The 23,511-nt window shown below is 25.3% G+C and overlaps 3 protein-coding genes across 5 annotated transcripts; 2 read left to right on the top strand and 1 right to left on the bottom strand.

The window, feature by feature from the left end:
- Nucleotides 1–656: 656 nt before the first annotated feature.
- On the top strand, nt 657–4,280 carry LOC129611480 (nucleoside hydrolase-like). 2 transcript variants are annotated; one of them, XM_055524668.1, is made up of 7 exons: nt 657–692; nt 751–811; nt 1,977–2,209; nt 3,072–3,257; nt 3,337–3,460; nt 3,539–3,681; nt 3,737–4,280. In XM_055524668.1, the coding sequence occupies exons 3-7, from the start codon at nt 2,003–2,005 to the stop codon at nt 4,061–4,063; spliced, it is 987 nt and encodes a 328-aa protein (XP_055380643.1). In that variant the 5' UTR covers nt 657–692; nt 751–811; nt 1,977–2,002; the 3' UTR covers nt 4,064–4,280. The 2 variants fall into 2 exon arrangements, with proteins under 2 accessions (XP_055380643.1, XP_055380636.1); XM_055524661.1 differs by having other exon boundaries at nt 665–811.
- Nucleotides 4,281–6,243: 1,963 nt separating this feature from the next.
- Nucleotides 6,244–17,566, top strand: LOC129608919 (uncharacterized). Of its 2 annotated transcripts, XM_055520729.1 has the most exons (16): nt 6,244–6,443; nt 8,578–9,099; nt 9,182–9,412; nt 9,492–9,727; nt 9,832–10,473; nt 10,533–10,837; nt 10,904–11,159; nt 11,225–11,336; nt 11,396–11,494; nt 11,610–11,882; nt 11,938–12,339; nt 12,689–13,231; nt 13,289–13,522; nt 13,602–13,761; nt 13,901–14,011; nt 14,063–17,566. In XM_055520729.1, the coding sequence occupies exons 2-16, from the start codon at nt 8,986–8,988 to the stop codon at nt 14,653–14,655; spliced, it is 4,311 nt and encodes a 1,436-aa protein (XP_055376704.1). In that variant the 5' UTR covers nt 6,244–6,443; nt 8,578–8,985; the 3' UTR covers nt 14,656–17,566. The 2 variants fall into 2 exon arrangements, with proteins under 2 accessions (XP_055376704.1, XP_055376696.1); XM_055520721.1 differs by having other exon boundaries at nt 13,901–17,566.
- A 1,509-nt stretch (nt 17,567–19,075) lies between these two features.
- LOC129608085 (regulator of nonsense transcripts 2) lies at nt 19,076–23,302 on the bottom strand. The gene is made up of 5 exons (XM_055519412.1): nt 21,191–23,302; nt 20,636–21,133; nt 20,276–20,582; nt 20,113–20,214; nt 19,076–19,990 (listed from the first exon to the last, which is right to left on the bottom strand). Exons 1-5 carry the CDS (start codon nt 23,191–23,193, stop codon nt 19,418–19,420), a joined length of 3,483 nt encoding a protein of 1,160 aa, XP_055375387.1. The 5' UTR covers nt 23,194–23,302; the 3' UTR covers nt 19,076–19,417.
- Between the last annotated feature and the right edge of the window lie 209 nt (nt 23,303–23,511).

Genomic DNA, 23,511 nt, shown 5'->3' with positions numbered 1-23,511 from the left:
GACTACTGTTTGAAAAATTAAAAACAATAAAATAAAAATAAAAATTTATACTAATGCATTTAGCAGTGAAAAAATGGGGCGATACTTGGGAAATTATATAGTTTTATCAGTAATTGATGATTAACTTGTATACACACATCCATAATAGGTTGTTATTCAAAAATTTATATAATTTTCTGAATCAAGACAATTCCAAAATTTGAAATTCTTTATTGAAAAGCAAAATACTTTTGAATAATATCCCATTAGATATGGGACGTCTAACAGAATATGGCTGTATGATTTATTTTATTATATCGCTAGAGAATTCTAAAAATTTTAAATTTCTCGAATCTCTCGAATACGATAATACAAATTTAGCTTAGGTACATATAGTCTACATTCATAATATAGACTTTGTATATATTATTACTTATTTTAGAAGTCTATTATGAATTATAATATTGTATTTTTAAAATACCACAGGAAAATTTTTTAAACAAAAATATTGTGTTCATTATATCAGAAGTTCAATTGTATTTCAGTTTTAGTACTTCTCTTGAAATATAATTTTAACAAAAAAAATATAGAAATAATAAAAATGAAAAAGAGAAAAAAACGGGAATAAAAACTTGTACAAGCTTTTTCATTTCTAATTTCAGTAGTTAGTTAGCATTTGATTTTCTTATACGTTTAAATTTAGTCTAGTGTCAGTAAGTACTGTGTGTTTTAAAGCCGATTTTTTTTTTTGTTAATTTTTAAAAATTTAAGGAAAAACAAAAACATCAAACTTATAAAAAAGCTGACTAAAATAATTATTTAATAAATTTGTGTAAGTATTGTACGGTAGTAAAGTGATTACTTCCGTTCTATTCTACTGTCTCATAAAATATTTTATTAAAATTTTACATAAATACATACATATATGTACATATTTACATAAATAATTTGTATATACTACTTATTGTACACACATATGTAATCTTATTGAATGATAAGATATTAAGAAAAATTATTACATTTTTTACATAAGTACTTATAAGATTTAAATTTTTCGGAGATACACAAATATATTGAATATTAATTTAAAAACAACTATTGACGAACTATACATATATTTGTGACAAGAAATTGTATGTATTTGAAATTTTAATGCAATTTAAAAATGCATTTGTATTAAAGATTAATAATTTTTATATTTATTTTATAACCCATAATAATCATTATTCTAATTAATTTTTTTAAATTAAGTAATTCAAATATTGTTATATTTTTAATTATATGTATATGTATATATGAGAAAATTTAAATTGCAAAATAAAAAAGTTTGATTATTGTTATAATAATGCAATTTGATTTAGTTTTAATCAAAGTTATTACAAAAAAATTATTATTATCTTTGTTATCAACTTTAAATAGATAAAAGTAAAATATTCTTATGAATACAATTTCTTTCAGAAAATTAATTACTTGTTAAACATATCGTTTCATTAATAAATCCTCGATATTATAAATTCTGTAACGAACCCTCGATATTCTGTAAATTAAAAGAAAAATACTTATATAGCAGTAAAATTACTAATAATATGAATTTGGTATAGGCTTTTCCTATTAAATGCAAAATAATTTAAAATTTTTCTTATGTTGGATAAAACATAAATGTAACTAAATATGTACATATTATAAATTCTATACGAGCTCAACAGCTCATTGAAATTACAAATAAATAAATACATCAAAATAAAAAATTTATAAATATTAAATAATAGGTACAACATAAAATCAAGCTATCAATTATTAAAAAGATATCTCAAGAAAGATTAAAAGAATATAAATCTGTTATATACATAATTATATGTACATATATGTATATATGTATGTATATATAAGAATATTGTACATAAATTAATACTATATATATCTATAGGTACATATTTAAATTAAATATTACAATATATTTAAGTACAATAAAAATTTTATGTTTATTCACTTTGCAGGTACTTTTTGAATTTAATTAAGAAATATGGGCGATTCTGAAAAAGAATATATTGTATTAGATTGTGATATTGGAACTGATGATGCATGGGCATTATTAACTCTTATTAAAGCAGAACAGGAAATGCCGGACAAATATAAAATTTTAGGTGTAACATGTATTGCAGGAAATAGTACTATTGATAACATTGCCATCAATACTTTAAGAATATTAGATTCTGTCAATAGACTTGATGTAAGTATATAGTGTGCTCACATTTTTTGAATTTTGAGTCCTATACTCGCCTTAAAAAAAACTTAGGTTGAGTCTCACATGTATATACAGGTGCAATCCCTAAAATTAAAGAAATTAAATAAATTATAATATATATATTTTAGAATTTTTCTTCTTTGCCAGAAATTCAATTTATTTTGACATTATTTAGTTATAGAGCTTTAAAAAATGTATGCAAGTTTTATCATACATATATACCGTTATTTTATTAAATTTAATTACAAAACTCTGTATGTAATTATTAAAATTAAAATGTATGGAAAACATACACTATGCTATCGCATTTATATGTGTAACTAGAGGCTAAGAGGTCGTACAATTTAAAAGTTATAAAAATAATCAAATGAATGTTTTAGGTAAATGTTAACATACTATATATTATGTAGTATATTTGTATTTTATGAGTGCTAGTATTTTAAAATAGATAATTAGCGGAGGGTTGAAATGTGTTGTCATGTTAAATGTGCCCTATGAGTCTTCTCTATGTAGTTCTAAAATTTTACTTAAACAATAAGATTTTCAGATAGAAAATGGCATGAATATTTAAGTGATTCATCTTAGCTTAGATTGGAACGGATTAGAGAATATTATAAACTTTGTTTATTTTTCTACATTATTTTTTTAAATTCTTTCCTTACTTTATGTAAACATTGTTTGTTTTATTTAAAATTTTGTACATAATTATATGAATTAAAATTTAAAAAATAATATTACGTTTTGTAAAAAATGTAAAAAATAAAAAATATAACATAATTATATATATATTATATAATACAAATATAATATAATTACGAAAATGCATGTATCATGTAAATTTTTATAGATTCCGGTTTATAAAGGGTGCCATGAAGCAATTTTACCAAAACGGGAAAATAAGGAAGAGAAACCAGATAATAAATATTTTCATGGCAAAGATGGTTTAGGCGATCTAAAACATGAAAAATCAGTAAACTTAGACATAATACAAAAACCACATGCTGTAAATGCAATGTTTGATTTCGTTTGCAAGGTAATAAATAAAATTAATAATAGTTATGCTTACCAAATTATTTACTTATTACTTGTACTTTGTAATATTTATTCACTAGCACCCAAAGAAAGTTACATTTATTTTGGTTGGCCCCCTAACAAATTTTGCTTTATGCATCAATATGTATCCAGATTTTACTGACAAAGTGAAAAGTATTTTCATTATGGGGGGTAATATACAAGGTATTCAATTTTAATTAAAAATCTAAATTTTTTTATTCACACTATCACATTATTTTAAATATTCAAATTATTTTAAAGCTGTAGGAAATGCTACTTCATCAGCTGAGTTCAACTTTTATATGGATCCAGAAGCTGCACATATAGTTTTAGAGAAATCAAAATGTCCTATTACAATTTTGCCATTAGAAGCTTGCTTGGAAAATAAATTTCAAATTCCAATGGTAATTCAATTTTATTAAATGCAAAAATATTCTTAATTTCTTTTAACTTTTTTAGGATTGGAGAATAGAAAAATTTCAAGTATATAAAAATGATGCAATTCGAATATTAAATGAGTGTGAAATTAAATTATATGTGAGAAAAAATTTCAAATATTGGTATCCATGTGATGCTTTATTGACGGCTGTGTTCTTGTTTCCCGAACGAATTATAAAACAAAAATCAATTTGGCGCGCAACAGTTGAATTGAATGGATCATACACAAGGGGGCAAATGATTTTAGATCACCTTAAACTAGGAAACAATACCGTAAATGTACGAATAATAGAGGAAATTTGTGCTGAAAGTTTTAAAGAAATAGCTTTATGGGCTGCGGACTTATAGCAGGATGTCTGAATTAATGTACACTAATTACAATTTTTTAAAATAAACTGACGATAAAGAAAACATTTTCTTACCCGTAGTAACTCCTTATTATTTTTAAAAAAACTTATTTGTAAAGTCACTAATATAAACTGTTGGATATTTTAAAAAATAATTATTAAAACTTTTTGATATTTTCAAATATTAAATGCGTACGGGGATTTTTATACATGATAACTGTAAACTGCAAATGTTTTTTTTTTTTTAATTTTTTTCTTAATTAATTATTTTTGTTAAATAATTTTTTAAAAACTACCTTTTTCACCCATTTGGTTTTAGAATTTTGACAAGTTTTTGCTATTTTTTGCAATTACTATTTTATTCCAATAAATTTTGCAACATTTCATTAATTTGGAATGATTTTTTCACTTACATTTAGATTAAAAATAATGGTGCTTCTGAATTACCTTGGAATTTTTGGAAAGGGTTTAATAGTTTTTTTGGATCTATGTTTTATATTACACATCTGTGATCTGGGTGTCAGACTACATGAACATAATATATCGATAAGGTTTTAAGAATACCTGCCCAATATTTAACATTTTGATATATCGGTATGTCGATAATATCGATATTTATCGAAATATTAAAGTATAACAGTTAACAATTAAACAAAAATTAAAAAATAACTGTAAAAGATTAATTAAAATAAAAAACCCTAGTTTTAAAATGATTTAATTACAAATTAAAAGAAATTTCCTTTGACAACGTCAAATATATTTTAAAATAATGACGAGTATTATATTAAGAAATGTAAAATTTATGAAAAAGACATGTAAAAATTAATACGACTTGTGTGTTATATTCAAAAGCATTAGTGTTTTGCGTAATAAAGTAATTTGTGAAATTACTAATCATTTTATTCTGTAAGGGCTCAGAAAGACATACAATTTTCAATTTTGTAATTACTGTTTGATTGTAAAATCGTTGTAAGGACATCTACGCAACTAAACTATTGCATCAATTTAAATAGAGTACGCTAGCTAAAAATTGAAATTAGTTTGTAAAAACTTACAAAGGTTTCTAAGGAAAAATGTGAAAAGCAAGACTGGTTTGGTAAATTCCTTTAATAGATTAATGAACCAAGAAATTATCAGATCCCTTTTTAGAAAATGGCAATATGTTTACAAATAAATGCGTATTGAATCTATCGTACAATTTCCTTATATTGTAGGTTCCTACAAAATGTCTTTAATACCTATACATATTATTTTTTGGAAAGGATAAGTATAAAAAGAATTAGACAGCTGCACCAATTTGAATTGAAAAATACCACAAAATGACATTCTAAACTGTAACAAAAATAAGATCTGTCTGGGATAAAACTGAAAAAACTTTTTAAAAAGTTAAACAATAAGGAAATTTTTCTCAAAAAGAAAAAAAAATTCTCATTCAAAAAAAAAAAAATAAACCAGACAGAAAACTTGGAAAAACTTTTAAAAACTATATAAATATGTGATAAATGTCGAATTTCAAGGTTTTTGTCAATCATAAACAAATATTTTTTTGTTATACCAAAAACCGAAAATTTTGATTTTGGTTTATAAAGGTGTGGAACTTAGAAAAAACCATTTGTGAAACCATTTTGGTTATTTTATTTTATTTTTAATTGAAAAAGTTTTGAAAAAATGTAATTGTAGATGAAAAAATTTTTTTTTAAAATATAACCTTCTGACATAACTAAGAAAAACATATGTTTCGACAGCTGTAAGATTTGAAAAGTTTTTGAAACACTAAATTTTACTTTACAAAGCTTGAGAAAACTTTAAACATTAAGAAAATGAGAATGTTATAATTTTCTCTCATTTTTGTTAAAAAAGTATTATCCCAGACGCCTTGCATGCAAAAACTTTATAAATTTTCTAAAGTTTTTAAAACTTTCTTATGCCAGACCTAAAATTTAGTTCTAATGATAACATTGACAATGCGGAATTATATTTAAGAACATTAACGTCCCTGACAACCCTACTAAAATCGAGATTATCAAAATAAAATTTGTTATATAAATTCTTACAAGATGTCGCGCTTATTTATTCATAACTGTCACAATGACATTTGAATCGAGTAATAGTTTAGTTGTCATTTTTACATTCGCGCATAAATTTTATTAAAATATTTTTTTGCTGATAAAAATGTTTTTAAATTATATTTGATAAAAAGGAAAATATATCGTTTTTTAAATAAAATATTAACAATATTTGTAAGAATTTTTGATAAAAGCTGTGTTTAATGTTTTGGGAATTGTAAATTTTGTGTTTTTACATAAAAGAAAAGGAAAAAAAATTAAATGAACCCATGTTTGGTATTGGGAGTTTTTTTTTTACTGATCCCAAAAAGCTGTGTAAGTTATGAAAAAAGAAAAACCAATTGATAATTTTGAGTAAAAGTTCGTTCTTTAATTAACATAATTAAATTGTATTTTAGTCAATTTATTAGGAAAGTAAATGTAGTGAATTTAAATTGTAATATTTATAAATCAATTTATCATTGTGTTCGAGGCGAATTTTGATAAGTTGCGAAAATTTTTTTTTTATTTTTTTTTTTTGCTACCCATATTTTATGTAGGAACGAGTATATTTTTGTGGGGTAACTATACATTTTTTTTTCTTAAAGATTTTCATTAAAATTAGATAAGAAAATTGTCCTTTATCAAACCTCATTCTATTTTATTAAAAGAAAATATAAAATGCCATTTAATTCATACAAATTTAAAGGAATAAAAGTATTTTGTTAATATTTTGGTTTTTTTATGTTTGAAAATTTATGAAAAATTAAAATTAGTCAAATTACGTCGTGCATCTTTTCTGACTACATAAAAATTAAAAATATTTGCATTATATGCATACAAGTATGTATATAAAAAATACATTTCAATGAGTAATCGCATGTTTTATATAGAATCAATTTTTGATTTTAGCATGTGATTTGAGAATTATTTCTATATTATGTAGATATACCTGCATAATTAGATAAATGATAGAAAAACAAATCAATTGTTTCTCTAAGTCCTTTGAACACTTGATTAATTTAAATTTGTTTAACAATTCAACTTCAATTGGTCTATGTAAATTCTTTGAACAACTCGGAAACCTACTTGTATTTCTAAAAATTTCTTGAATATGTAGGCATACACTTAACTAGATATACATATGTACCTACATAATCTACGTAAAAAAATACCTACCCGACTTTCTTTTGTGTAATCAGTACAGCATATAATTTATAATATGTAACGTATGTATAAGAAAAATAAGCAAAATTATGAATCTTTTTTTCATAATCATTTATTCCTAATATTACTATCTACACATAGATTGCAATTTAACACGAAATGAAGTTAAATAAAGCATGAAGTAAATAGGTATGAGGTATACCTACTTCTACCCACTTTGAATTTATTCCTACAATTTGATGAGTTGTGCTACTATTAGCAATAAAATTTAATTGAAAGATATTTTAATAATAAATAAAAGAAATTTATTTAAATTGAATATGATACAGTGCCTAATAATGCTTAAATAATTTTAGTTTATAATTTTTTTTAAACATTAAATTAGGTGTTTTGTAAGTCAGGTATCTACCAACGTGCCTACTAAATATGTATCAAAATGATCCTTCTTGATAATGTTTCATAAGTTTTGCTTTGATTCGACCTTAAATGAATTCGAACTTATAACGATGACACCTTTTCCTACTTAATTAATATTGTTAATAAAAAAATATGGATTTATACTTTTTCCATTTACGATTCCAAATATTTCTTGGGTTACTTAATGGAATTAATGTTTAGTGAATACTAATTAGTATTTCAATAAAACCTATTTATTACATATATTGAAATTATACAATTATAAAAAATTTGATAATTGTTACATTATTTTTAAGAAATAAATTTAGTATGTACTGAAAAGTATGAACAAAAACATTTTAGTGATTTAATACTGGAATAAAAGGTCTATACATACAAAATAGTTGTAAGATAGGATCTTTATTTTGTAAATAATGCACCATAATTCTGTTATTATCTTAGTTTAAGTTTGGAAAGAGTCATCTTTTTATTTAGAAAATGCATTAATCAAAACAATATAAGTATTAATATTTTTTGAATATTTAGTATTTTTGCTTTAAAATATATAGATACATATATGCATATGTACATTCTCTGTGTTTTTATATAATTTATCTTTGTATTTATTTGCTAAAAAATTTTAATATTCTTTTGTGTTTTTAATAAAGCAAATATATTTTTTATTGTTACAAATAGTTTCTTAAGTTGCTTTCTTTCTTTTTCAATATTAAATGAATTATCTTTATTTACATATTATGCATATATATAAAAATAAAATTCTGTACTGTGGGAAATTTTAATAAAATTTTGTTAAACTGAGCCTTAGTTTGTTCAAATTCAATATTATATAGATATATTTACCTACTTATTGAATTTTAAATAATATAAAAATATTTTAATATTTCAGGCTAACTTTTATGGTCTTTTACAAATACGAGATAAAAATTTTTTATTGGAAATTGTGATAGCTAATAATAAAGAAAATTTAAAAAATAGTTATAATCACACAAATTAATAATAATTCACATTTTAATTTTATCTTCAATGTTTATGATATGTCTATGCAATAGAAGAATTACAACACTCTACATAAATACCAAGTTAAACTTGGAAAGAGGAATAACAAAAATTTCAAATTTATAAAATAAATATGAAAATATTTGATAAAAAGTCATAGTAATCATAAATGTATTGTAAGAAAAAATAAAAAATTAAATTTAAAATAACTTACATATATCAATGATTTACGTACGAAATAAAAACGATAAAGAAACAAATAAAACCGAAAGTTTAGTAAGGCGTTTATTTATAAAATATGATACTAAGTCAAGTTATTCAACCTAAAGTTATTACAATAAAAAGACGACAAAATCAAGGATTTGGTTTCACTTTGCGTCACTTTATAGCGTATCCACCAGAGCCATGGACGGTTTGTACAAAATCTATTTAAAAAAATCTAGAAATTTTTTTCTTGTAGAATTGAAATTTGGTAATGTAAACTATAATTTTAGGACACCGCGGAATCATACCAAAGAAAAGCGATGGAAACTATTTTTATAAAAGAGGTTCATCCAGATGGCCCAGCTTATACGGCTGGATTAAAAACAGGCGATCGGATTTTGATGGTTAATAATATATCGGTTGCCGGTATATCATATAATACCATTGTATCTATGATAAAACAAACGCTCACAGTTTTAAAATTACAAGTAGTACCGAAAGAATGTGATATTTTACAAATGGTAAATAAAAAAATTATTCAAGCGTTTTTATATAAATAAATTATGATATTATTTATTATACTTTTTACATTTTCTATAGTATTATACAGACATAGCTCATAATCCTGAGACAAATCGGTCCACAATTGACATTGATCGCCCATTAATGCCCATAACATCAACTACGCACAATAACTTTCATTCAAGATTAATCTCATATTCACCTGAAGGCTGTCCAACAATTGCAACTACAATACATCAGCCAATTTCAAATTTACAAAAATCTACGCACTCATTTGGAAGTGAAGAGTATATTTTAGAAGAATGTCAGTTACGGTAAGTAACAATATTGATTGTTTTTAAATTTTGAATGTTCTCTATCAAACACTTATAAAACATTTTCAAGAATATAAAATCTTTATTAAATATATTTTCTTAAGGCCAAAACCACAGAATTTACCAGTATTACAAAAACCAAATAATGATGAATTTATGGTACGTTTGCGTAAAAGTATTGAACAAAAGGAAGAATTTTTAAAACCTGTCATTAACAATAAAACATTGAGTTATCAGCACGAACTTCAAGAGTTACATCCTTCATCAACGGCGTCTATTCCAACAGCTACTCAAAACAAAATTTTGGTACCATCCCAAACGAAAAATACAAATTCGGCTTCAAATAAGTTTACAAAAAGTGAAAAAGAATTTTTGAGTGCATTTGGTAATAATAGTAGTACTCTAATGGGTAGAAATAATGTAGGAACTTTTGGTGCTTCTTGCAACAGTGGTTTAAGTGGGTTCTATAGAAATAGTAATCAGTTTACTTCAACTACACCAGGCTCTAAAGTAATCCATATAAGAACGACAAATTCCCCGACACATTTTGAATTAGGAAATACAGTAAACAATGAAGATATATTGAACCATTCTACATCAACCAATCATTTAAATAAAAACCAACGAAGTTATAATAATCACATTACTAACCTAAATGTAGGAACAGACACATCGATAAAAGATAAATTTCAAAAGGAGTTGGCTTTTTTAGAATCTTTGCCTGAAATGGGCGTTACAAACCAAGTGTATGTTAATTTTTTTTCGTTTTATTAATGTAAATAATTTGGTCATTATTATTTTGCAGTTTTGAGAGAAAATTAGTTTCAAATCTAGCTAAAACTTTTGATCCTTTTAAACAATTGTCTGTCAATACTAGCTCTAGTAATATCAATGATATTTTAACTGAGCAAAAAACTATAATAAAAGTTGAAGGAACAAAAATTCAAAATTACGATTTGATTATGCCTTCACAGCAAAACAAAATAGAAGAACAGGAAAAAAATCGAAATAGCTCTGAAAATGCGATAAAACCTTTGACAGAAAATGAAAAACAATATCTTATCGTGACAGAAAACTATGAGTCAAATGATGAATTTCAGCCATTGTCGAGTAATGATTTATTTCACAAAAATAAATGTATTAAAAATCCTATATTGCAAATTACATGCTTTTTAGAACCGTATACAGATGTAATAAGGCGAGTAAAGGCTAAGAATTTTTATGAAGAGAACAAACCAATGCGACGAATATCGTATTTGCGTGCAACAAATAATGAAACAGGAGATTTTCAGATTGAGCTTGCAAGTGATATTTGTAGTGAGCAACCAGAAAAAGAAATGAAACTCAAGCAGCATATTGAAAAGCAGTTCGACAATCAAATTCAAAAAGAAGACGAAGTGGCACCAGTACAAACAGAAAAACTTCAAAAATGGTAAAAAAGTTATATTAAAATTAAATGACTAGATATTATTTTAAATTTGGTTGAAACAATTTTAGCGATGTCATGGAAAAAGATTTAGCTACAGTAACTTATAAAAATGACACAAAATGTATGACTGATTATTATGAAACGGAAATGGAGATGAAATCGTCAAGTATTTATGGCAAGGTAGCGTTGAACTTAATATTTTGAATAAATAAAATTTATCCATATATTTTTGTTTTAAGAGGATAACCGAGTATCGATCGTGGAGGCATGTCAAAATTGAGTTAAATGGTGATCATTTAAAAATTTATTTAATTCGAAGTTCAAAATCTGATAACAATGTAAGTAAGAATTCATTTTGATGTTGATCTAAAAAAATCATTTTATAAAAAGTTATATTAGAAATAAACTGAAATTCATTCATAATAAAATAAAATAATTTTTATTCCATTTCAGGTGATAGATTTAAATGTGAAGGGATTTAGTGTAATAGATGAAACGGTGGATAAGAAAAAATTTGTATTCCGCTTGCAATCGAAACCACTGTTGAACAGTGAAATAGATGTAAAACGTCAACAAGAACATTCAGATGCAACATTGGCTTCTAGTAACACAGATGTTGCGATATCGGCAAACAACGAATATACTGAAATTATATTTAAAACGAAGAATTCAAGTGATATGAAAAAGCTGTTTGGTTTATTACAAGAAAAATGTGAAAATGAGGAGGTATTTTGGAATAATAATATTAATAAAACTTATTTATTTTATTTTTGAATTTAAGAATATTCAACATTTTACAACAACAAATCCACTAGAGGCAAATAAAGTTGCAGGAGTCTCTAGTACATCCACATATTTTGAAGAAACAACAACGAATGTCGTAAAGCAAACATCGATTAAACAATACTCCCCATTGTCAAACGTAAAATCAGCTAATTTAAGTAATGGAGTTCTAAACTCAGATGTAACTGTGGATTCGATTTCACCAGTTATGAAATCTCGTAAACCGCATTCAAAAATTTTACCTGAGAAAGAGTTAGGGTCACCAAAATCAAAAAATTGGAAAGATTTATTATTTCGAAGAACACATAATTCAGGAAATACTGAAGCTTCGACATCTGTGGTTGTAGAACCGCCGAAGTATGTTGGTTCTATTGGAGTTCCACTCAAATTATGTCCAATGGTAAGAAATTATTTTTAAAAACTGCCGTAAACATTATGTTATTGGTGTTATTAAATTCCTAAGATAATTTTTTGATATTTAACGAATAAATTAATTTTCATTTCGGTTAAAATTTTGTTTTAACGGTATACATAAAAGTTTTATATTTTTTTATTTTGCCATAAAATAAAAAAATATAAAAGAACGTAAAAGGCAATTAAATTTAATTTGTTTTTGTTATTAGTTTGCAGTTATCATTTAAGTTTTTGAGTACTCTAAAATTATTTATTGCGAAAATAAACTTGCAGTGGCGAATATAATTTGTTCAATACTAAAATTAAGATTGAAAATGATTTTATTTTTTTTCTAGTCGAAAGATAACGAATTCGTTCCAATGATTGTTGACATATGCGCAAAAATCGTTGAAAAGAAAGGCCTTCAAGTTGTTGGTATTTACCGTATACCAGGTAATAAAGCAGCTATATCAGAATTGAAAGAACAGGTAAATAAAAGCGATTTCCAATGGGATTCAGTCGATACAGATTTACGTTGGGACGATGTTAATGTCGTATCCAGTTTGTTGAAGTTATTCATCAGAAGTTTGCCAGATGCTTTATTACCGGGAACATCATATATCAATTTCATAGAGGCTGATAAAAAATGTGGTGAGAGACGCCTTAAGGAATTATGTTATTTGTTAACTACATTACCACCGCATTCGTATGAAACAATGAAACATATAATAAGGCATTTAAGTCGCGTTAGCAAAAACTGTGAGATTAATTTAATGGAGCCAAAAAATTTGGCAATAATTTTCGGACCTTCAATTATTCGTATACCCAACGAAACTCTAGATATGGCTGTTAAAGATATGAAACATCAGTGTCGTATCGTTGAATTACTTGTTTCACAGGTGACCGAAATTTTTACAAAATTTCATCATTTTTAATTTTCAAACATATGTTTACAGTATGACTATTTTTTTGAAAATGGTGACCTGCCCGAAGCGAATTCGCCACCAATTATTACAACATCTACATATTCCGACCAAACTAACTTACTGCTGGATAATGTTTCGAAAATCGAGCAACGTTTACATGATAAAGAATCTTTAACATCAAGACTTATTCCACATTTAAGAAGACGCACACATAGTAAACGTAACGCAGTGGGATCTGATACATATTCTGGAGAAAGTGTACTGGTATGGGAAATTTAAAATAGAATTTTATAACTAATTCGTTGTTATCTATTCAAAATATTCATAAAAATTTTCATTGCAGTCACTTGAGTATAAAAAATTTTCTGAAACATCAATGAAAGAGAATATCGTGCACAGTAGTAGTAGTAGCAACACTAGTAGAAAAGCAGAAAGAAGTAGTGTAGAAATATCTATTCTTTTAACAGACGAAGATTCAAGCAATAGCAGACTAAGTGACACCGGTGAGAATCAAAAATTTAGATTGTATTAGAATATAATATTGAATAAAATACTATAATATTTTTACATTATTTATTTAGAAATGTTTTCTTACGAAAAAGACTTAATTTGAGGTTGTTTTATTAAATAATTTCGTTTTAGGATCGATGTCGTTAACAACAATAACTGATGCATTAGACAGTAAACTTCGTAGTCTACGCAGTGGTTCTGAATCAACTGACGACACATCGGAAAATAGTCCAAATAAAACACGTAGGACATTTCCTCAACCTTTAATTTTACATGAAAATATACCTTTTGCAGATGAGTCACCCGAACGTCACTTGATATCATCAAAAAACGTTATTAAATCAAATTCAAACGAAAAAATCTCGACACCTCTGAAAAGCTTACCAATATCAGCGCGTAGTGCAAATTTTATTCGTGATATTCAAAAAAATGTTTCGGGAATCAACAATCAACGATTTTCATCGGTTTATGAATCTTGTTCAGATGATTCAGAAGTATCTACAACTAGTGATCCAAAAGAAGCTATAATTATGTCTCCTTTATTTTTGGAACGATACAAAAAACGTCGTGACTATCGTTTATTTCGTTCCGCTTCATTTAATTGCCGAAATTATTCTTCACGTGGTGGTTCTGGAAATGGCAGCGTTAATGGAGGAAACAATTCTAATATGTCGAATAGTTTGACAAAAGACGAAAAGACTGATATGAATTTAACAAAAAAACGGCAAATTCAAAATAAACAGAATCGTTCAATAAAACGTCGTCATACCGTTGGTGGTCCTCATGACTATTCAGCGACGACAATCACAAGAAGGAATTTGAATTCAAATGAAAACCATATTTTAGAAGTTGGAATACGTATTAAAAATGTTAATAGAAGAAATTGAATATAATTTTTTTTTTAATTTTAAAATAACTTAGCCACAACAAATCATTGCTAAAATGTACAATTAATTATACAGTAGAAAAACTTTAATAAAAAAACAAAATTAATTTATAAGATCTAGAAAATATATGTTGTACATTCCAATCAAACCAGCCAGAATAAAGCAATAGCAAAATGTTTCGTTAAAGGCTAAAATTATTATACTTATGTCAGAGCTTAAAAAATATTTTCAAGCTTTCTTACAAATTAAAACTAAATTGAAAAAAATATGTTAATTTTTATGCTTCTAAACTTTATTATCACAGTACCCAAGTCGCTGCAAAAGTTAAAATAAGCATATTAAGCTTTCAATATATGTATCTAATTACAACAAAGAAAATATAATGAAGGTATTGAAGGCAAATACAATAAAGCTGAAAAAAGGTATTGCTTTCTTTTAAGTAATTAGCTAATATTAAATATTGTTATTAGTAATTAGCTAATTATAGTATCAATATTATTATTAAAGTTGCGACCTTGTACGATATTCCAACTTTTTCCTTGTATCACATTTTATATAATTATGTATTATTTTTAAGGCAGTAATGGTTTTTATCCCACATTTATACTTCACATAATATTGTATAAATAATTATTACATAATAAATATTATACTATGATATATATAGATTTATAAAATAAATGCAAAAGATTGATAAATATTAAGAAATGTTAGTCTTATCAGTTATAGTTACATATATAAATTTGGAATTTAAATTAATTGTATATTATACTATACAGAAATAATTTTACCATACATACTTATAATTTTTTCTTTAAATTTTCCTAAGACATAATTAAATAGTTTTTAATATAAGCAGTTTTTTTTTCAATATATTAAATAAATTCTTCTTTTCATTAAGCTTTCAAATAATATAATTTGAATATTTCAGCACAAATATTATGCATATTTAAAACTAAATGTTTACATTAATCAATTTAGAATGCATTATTTGATTTTATTTTTTAAGAAAAAATTTCATTTTGCTAAATATTAAAAATACGAACGAATCTTACTTTTTATATAGACAACACATAAATATCATTATACGTAATTTTTTGTTTTTATATAAGAAATATAAAAGATTATAATATTTAAGGGTACATAATCCCATTTGCACACAAATGCTGCTAAAAAATGACAAAATATAAGAGGAATTGATAACAAAAGAGATTTACGTAAAATCAAAAATTTTGTAACACATAATGTTGTAAAATTTAAATAACAACTTTTCCTTTACATTCATACACATATTTTGAATAATAAGCAGTATTTAATTTCAATTAGAACTATTTAATTTTAGATTTTTTTGCATATATTATGTGCAACAAAAATTCTTTTATATGTGAGGTACAAAAACGCCAATTTTGAAAGTGTAAATATTTTTATGACTTCTATTAAATAAAATTATAATATACATACATTATATTTAATTTAAGTAATATTACATTTAAATAAATATTTAATTATACATAGTAAATATATAAATCATTGAAAGAAAAAAAAGGAAATAATATACATTTGCAAATTTTTCATTTAAATTTTATGTAAATATGTGATTAAGAAACATTTTTTTCAGTATTAGAGCGCGAAATCGATAAAAAAATTGATGAAAAACAAAATTTTTGTTTTAATAAATAAGTGATGATTTCTTATGAAACGATTTAAATTTTTGGGAATTTTATATATTATATTTTTCTTTTAAAGACGGCCAAGTCTAAATGTTGTAAGTTGCCGTCCACGAAGAATTTTTTTATAAAAATTTAAAAAATTTAACATAATATTGAGTTTTTTTTTATTGTTATTATCTGATTTTAATATTTACCATTAAAATATTTCTAAATTTTTGAATTTCTTTTAAAATTATTTTAAATAATTTCTATATTTTCATTTTTATTTGATATCAGTATACATTATGTATATAAGAATTAATCTCATTAAAATATATTTAAGAGTTGCTTTTCGATTCGTATTAAAAATTCAATAATTGAAAATTTTGGAGTTTAAAGATAAAACGTTTAGATAATAAAAACTAAATTCATTTTCGAATTAATAAACCCTCTTAAGAAAAAACTCATTAGTTAAATAATTGGAATGCCGTTGAATGCTTCTATTTAATATTTTTAGAAAACTTCTAAAATCTTAACAAAAAAATTTTTAATTGAAATAATTAATTTTGATATTCAGGAATAAAACTTTTACCAATTCAATTAATAATTTATAAATTTTTCGTGTAGCAGGAAGTAAAAACCTTTAAAAATTTTAATGTAGGAAGAAAGTTATTTGATTAGTAAAATTAATGAAAATATTAAAGTATTTTTGTAGTTTATATTTAATAATGAATATTTCAAACCATAATACATTTTTTTAAAATAATATATTTTTTATAACTTATGTTTTTAAAATAAATTTTTCTTTAATTTTGCTAATTAAAATATTAAGTTTGTATATATTTCATAAAAATGTAGAAAAATTGGGAAATATTAAATAGGGCATTCATAAATACGAAAAAAAAAATCAATATTATTCCTATAAAATATAATAAGCTTATATTTAATTATAAATTGGGAATAAAACTCGTTTATAAAATTTTTTATATAAAACAATATTTTATAGTAACTTTTACTATTTCTCTTTTTTTTCAAGCTGAGTTTAAGAGTAAAAATATTTTTATAATTTAAAGTAAAACAGTGCTAAGTATAAATAAAATTAAAAGAAAAAAGAAATCAGAAATAAATATAAAATATGAATGACAAACATTTTGTTATTTTATTAAATAATTAATAAATTGAAACAAACAAAAAAAAAACAATGTTATTGTGTTTATGAAATTATAATGTTAATTTAACAAAACAAAATATTAAGAATATCACCAAAATGAAATGATAAATTAATATTTTTTTTTATGTGTATATAAATATATTATTTTCATTAAATTATATAGAAAATATTGTTTTATTTTAGTAAATTATTAAAAATTAAAACTTAAAGAACAAAAATGTTCATTTTCATTTTAAATGTTCTACTACTCTACTTTAAGAATTCAAAGTAAAATATTATTGTTAAAAAGTTTATTTGCCCAAGAGTGTCTCTTTATTTGCCGAAATATATTTCACAGGATATAATCTGGGAAAAAATGTTTTAGTTGTAAACGCAATCTTCAATAATTTTTATTTAAAAGTCTTTCACATCACGTTCTATATTTTAAAGAAAATTTACTTTACCTTACAAAGCATGCAGGGTTTGTACAATCAATTATAAACTTTTAATTAACAAATTTAAAACATCTCATTAGTATTAAAAATTTTAAATTGGCAAATAAGAATTTAATAATTGTGGTAGTTCGACAGACTTTAAACCTAAAAAAAAATTTCAAAAATATTTTAAAAAATTTTTTGATTTTGTTTTGATTTCAACCACTTTTTCTATCCCTTAATTATGAAACGTTCAAACGAATATTAAAACACTGCGTTTACTTTCTATATTTGTTCTATTATGTTTCTGTTTTAAAATATTTTGAAAATCTTTAGCCAAATACTGTTCTCGGAAATTCCTTAGCATTTACAATATTTTACATTTCCATTAAACAAATTAAATTAATTTTCTATTAAAGTTTGCTAAATGGTCTCAATTGCTGATTAACTTAAAATTAAATATAATTTTACTATTACACGCTCAAATTTAGTTGTACCTAGCTAATAATAATTGTAATCATATATGTAGATACAGGTTTTCTTTTCATTATAACTTTTGTAATTGTTCCTTATTATGTTTTTTTTAAATTTCTTTTCAATGATTTTTGATGAGTGGCTTAGTCTGATGTAGGGAAGGCAATGCTGGTTCGGTGGGTTTCTTTTAAAAGCTCTTGGATATTATAAAGTGCTATAAGTGCTCCTTATATAATGCTTATAAATATAAATTTGATGCATATTTTAAGATTGAATAATTTTTAAGTTAATAGAAATTATGCGAAAATTAATCCGAAGAAAAATAGCATTGAAACAGAAAATAAAAAATAAAAACAATTTTATTTATAAAAGGGAAAAATTTTATCATGAATAAATATAATTTACAATAATTCAACACGCTTATCAATCAAAATAATTTATTTTTTCATTTAGATAGATTTTTATAATCGTTAAAATTTCTGTTTAGTTTGTTTCACTTTTTTTCATGCAAATAACTATTTATTTTGCTACTTAATATGAAATTAATTTCAAAAGTAACTTATCCTTTTCAAAATTTTGCTTTTTGGAATTATATTCGTTTTTTTTACATTACCCCCTCATAATGGAGGAAGCATCTCTTTTGGCTTAAATTTGCTGATATAGTTGTGATAGTTTTATGAAAACGATGAGCAAAAAGAAAAACACATTTAAAATTAAGTTCGGACATTACTTTATGGACTTTTTTACTTTTTGTTGACTTTAACATTTTCAAAATTTAAAGTAAACAGATTTTATTAAAATTAATTTATTACAATAATGCAAAAAAAAAACAATTTTCGGATCAACTTTTAATATATACTTTCTTGCAAAAACTTCGAACATCTGTATTTCAATGCAATCTTTCTTAATGTCGAATTTCTCGAAAGACTTATTTGCTCCTACATTGTTTGGCGACTTCCTTTTATTTTGATTTTGACTAATTTCTTCTTCATAATCATCATATTTAAATATCAATCCATTTTATCATGAGTTCATCAGTTAATTTAATTTAATTCCTAATTGAAAATCAGATCAGCATCAGGTGCACCTTTTTGATGTTTAAACTTTGCTTGTCTATTTTTTTGAAATCTATTTTGAAGTTGATTCTTCTGTTGAAGAAGAGATTCTTGATAATCCTCTTCTTCTATACGTTCGGTTATATTCAAGGTTAAACGTTTAACCTTCTCATTTTCTTCCCGTATCTTTTGTTCTTGAAGTTTTAAGTTTACAGCCAAATCACTATCAACTGGGGCATTAAATGTTTTAAATTGCTGTTTGCCACCTTTAGCACTTCGCATCATTAGCACAAAAGAAACTCCATCTTTTGCTTTTTGATCCTTATTAATATCAGATGAACTGTTACTCGAACCTCCTAATTTGTTACCCGATTGCAATTGTTCGTATGTCTTTTTACTACTTTTTGCCATCATTGGAACTGGTATATCTTTTGTTGTTGGTTTAATGGAATCTCGTAATCGCTCTTGATAACTTTCGGCTGTCATCTTTTCAAACATTTCTTCAAATTCCAAATCTTCTGCTGTTGGTTGACGAGAAGTGTTGTCTTCTAATAAATCTTCGATTGGAGACGCCTAAAAATCCATTTTCAAAGTTCTTAATTCAAAAAACGCATAAGTCGCTTCAGTCAAATTAATTTGATAATTGAAGTGACTTGAAATAATATAGTAAACATATGTTAAATTAAATAACGTACCTCTCTTAGGCCTTCGTCGCCTCCTTCATCTTCATCTAGGTTAGTATTACGAATATCATCATCAGATTCTGCATAGGCATCGGATGTGTTATCTTCAGTCATCTATATATGATGAATAGACATAAAAACTGAAAATTAATAGCAATAAATATTGCAAACAAACCTCATCCAGTTCGCCATCCTCCTTTATTGGAGGTAGACTATTATTAACTTCGTTGTCACCTGCACCATCTTGATTATTTGCCAATAATTGTGGATACACTTCAGCTTTTAATTTATCAACTTCCTCTTTAGCTTGATCAAAACTTTTGATTAATTTCAGTTTTGGTTTAACATTTAGTAAACAGTCTCTGTACATATGATCAATTAAAATTGGAAATAAGTCGCTCGAATTATTTTCTTGGCTAAAGATTGGATTTGATTTTTTGTACCAGTAATAATGTTGGAAAAATACCAAAAAATAATCAAGTCTGTTAAATAAAACAAAATAAGTATATTGCTTAATTCAATCAATAAAAGTTACCTTTTTCGGCTAACACTACTTGTGAAATATTGTCCACTTGTGTCTAAAAGAACGCAAGCTAATTTTAAGCGGAATAAACTATCGGGTGGATCCAAGGGCGATATGACACCTTCTTCTGTTGAAACTCCTAATGAGATAATAGAATACAATGTATTTAATATATTAGTTGAATCCACTAATTTATAATTGTACAATTCGCCTAAGTATTTTGCCATGGCGATACGTCTTTGCGCTAATTTTGGAGCATGAATTTCCAAACCAGCTCGAATGTCTTCGAAAACATTGTCAATAACTTTTGTTACTGCTTTTTCTTGATAAGAACTCAGACCAGAAACTAAATCTGCCAAACACCTTATTAATGGAAATCTCAATAAGTAAGCTTTTGACAAGCACTTGATTGCATATGAGCTTACTTCTGGATTATCCCAATTTAGACGTCTCATAAGCTTTATACTTTTATCTACATTTGATGAGCATAGCTCTTCAAAAATTAAATGCCTTAAACATGAGAATATAAAATTAATATAGCTTTTTAAACCATACTTGTAGAATTACCGAATATATTCATGCAGTATTGGTCTTTGAACTTTTTCCTTTTCGATTGATTCCGGGGGTTTCACCAAGTAGTAAACACTTTCCACTTGCGCTGCATGTCTAGAATCTAGAGCTGTATTAGTTTTGAGCCTATTCATCTGCTCCAAGTACACATTCATCCTTAAACGTGTATCTCTGCAATTATACAAATATATACCAGCCACTTCTATAAAAGCGCAAGCCATTTCAATTTGATGGTGCTGAAAATCGTGCAACAAAACTTTTAAACAAAATAATGATTCAATTTTAGAATATAAACCAAATTTTGTCATCTCTCCAATGAATCTTATAATTTTTATTTTAGACTCAATATTCATTTGATTTTTCTTTTGTATATGCCATTTGAATTCGGATTTAAGCATATGAGCCAAATCAACCGCTACGTCGCGATTTACCATGTTTATGATAGCCGTAAAACGAGATAAAAATGGTAGTAAATCTAAACGTGTTCGTTGAACTCCAAAAAGTGCTTTGGTAAGTTTTTTTCGATTGTTTTTTGTATTGAAGTTAAGCAAAAATTCGATTGCAGCTGAATCAATAAGTTCGGTATTGACACAATTATTTAAATTATTAAGAAAATTGTCAAAATTTGCTTTTGTATTTATTCTTTCAGTATGGTTAGTAACTGCAGGAGCTGAAGGGGGATTTTTATTTTCTTCTTCACATGTTTCAGATGTTTCCTCTTTTTCTGCTGGTAAATCAGAAGAATTTGATGGGGGGTCATCTACTTCTAGTTGCTCTGGTTCAATATCCATGTCTAAAGCTTCTTCGGATAAAGCATTCTCTTCCTCAACAGCTATCAAATCTTGTTTGGGAGCGCAAAAATTTGGAAGAAACTGTCGCAAATCTGGTAAATCACAATAAAAAATTTTTGTATCCTCGTCACCCCAAGGATCTAATTCGCCAGAGAACTGATCTTCTATTAATGTGTCCAAAACTATTTCGGAAGATCCAGTTTCTCTATCTTTTGGTAGCTCAGGCATATTTTCATTTAATAAATCTGACAAGGTTACTGCAGAATTATACAATTTATCGAAGTTTGCCTGCATCAGCTCGCACTTTTCTTTTCCCTCGTTAGATATTTCTCCTTTTGATTTCATTACATTGCGAAAAGATTTGGTAATCGCCATAAGTTCTTTATGTTCGCATAATAAGTGATTTATTAAAGTCTTGTAGTAATCTTTTAAAAGATTTTTTAAATTAGTTTGCTTCTCAGGTGTTAAGAAATTCGATTTCGGTATTGTTTTGTCATGCTTTTTTGATATATCCAATATATGTTTCGGAATAAGTCCAGCATATTCTTCGCCACAATGGCGACAGAAGGATAATATTATTGATAGATTGCTGTGGTCGTCTTTTGTTTGTGATATAATGTTGGTCAATGCATTTCCTAGTAAAGATAGACCTTGCTTACCGTTAATAACACCAGAACTGACAAGCTCAGCAAACAATCTTAAATCAACCCTTAATTTGCTTGGGTTCGTTATTTTCTCTCCACTTTTTATAGCTAAAATTTTTTGCCAACTTTCTAAGAACTGCTGGTCAAAATCTGAATAAGTCTGATGTAATTTAGAAGTTAAAGACACTACAGCTTGAACATCTGTCATCTTAAGTTTAGCTTCTGATAATGAAACGCAGATCTCCGATATATATTTACTAAGGTTTAAGCCAGCCATATCTTTTAGTAAACCATCTAGTTGCAGGGCAGTGAATTGTTTCAACTTTTTCACAAATGCTGTATTCTTTTTTAAACTGGAATCTAAACGGCTGAAAGAATTTTCGGATGGAAGAACACATTTTATATTTTCCGACCTTAAATTTTCTTTAAATTGTATCTTCGTTTCCAAATCTTTTATAAAATTTTCAATTTCTTCGATTTCCTTTTTTTCAATTTCCTTTTCATTTTCAAGTGACTCCTCGGCCTTTGATTCTTCCAACTCCTTCGTGTTGCTTTCTATACCCATTTTAAAACGCTTTTATTTATTTGAATAATTATTTATTTTTCACATTGCTTGGTTTTCTTTATTTATTAAATTTTTTTACGTCAAATATATAGCCTTGCTATAAGGGTTGAATCTATTGTAATTTTTTTGCTACATTGTACGTAGCAACGAATTAGAAATACTAAAAACGGAGCATTTTTAAAAAACAATGAATTCAAATTCTTTCTTGTTCTCTCTTTCTTTGTTCCAAGTATTGTCAAAGACGATTCAGGAGCGTATTTAATTTATTTATATTTTACAAGAAAATTACGTTAAAATTTTTTTTTGAAAGTAAAAACT

The sequence above is a fragment of the Condylostylus longicornis genome, unplaced genomic scaffold (assembly GCF_029603195.1).
Source record: "Condylostylus longicornis isolate FDR11 unplaced genomic scaffold, ASM2960319v2 ptg000004l, whole genome shotgun sequence".
NCBI classification, from domain to species: Eukaryota; Metazoa; Arthropoda; class Insecta; order Diptera; family Dolichopodidae; genus Condylostylus; species Condylostylus longicornis.
The sequence above is the reverse complement of the archived record's forward strand: the minus strand, read 5'-3'. Positions and strand labels throughout refer to the sequence as shown.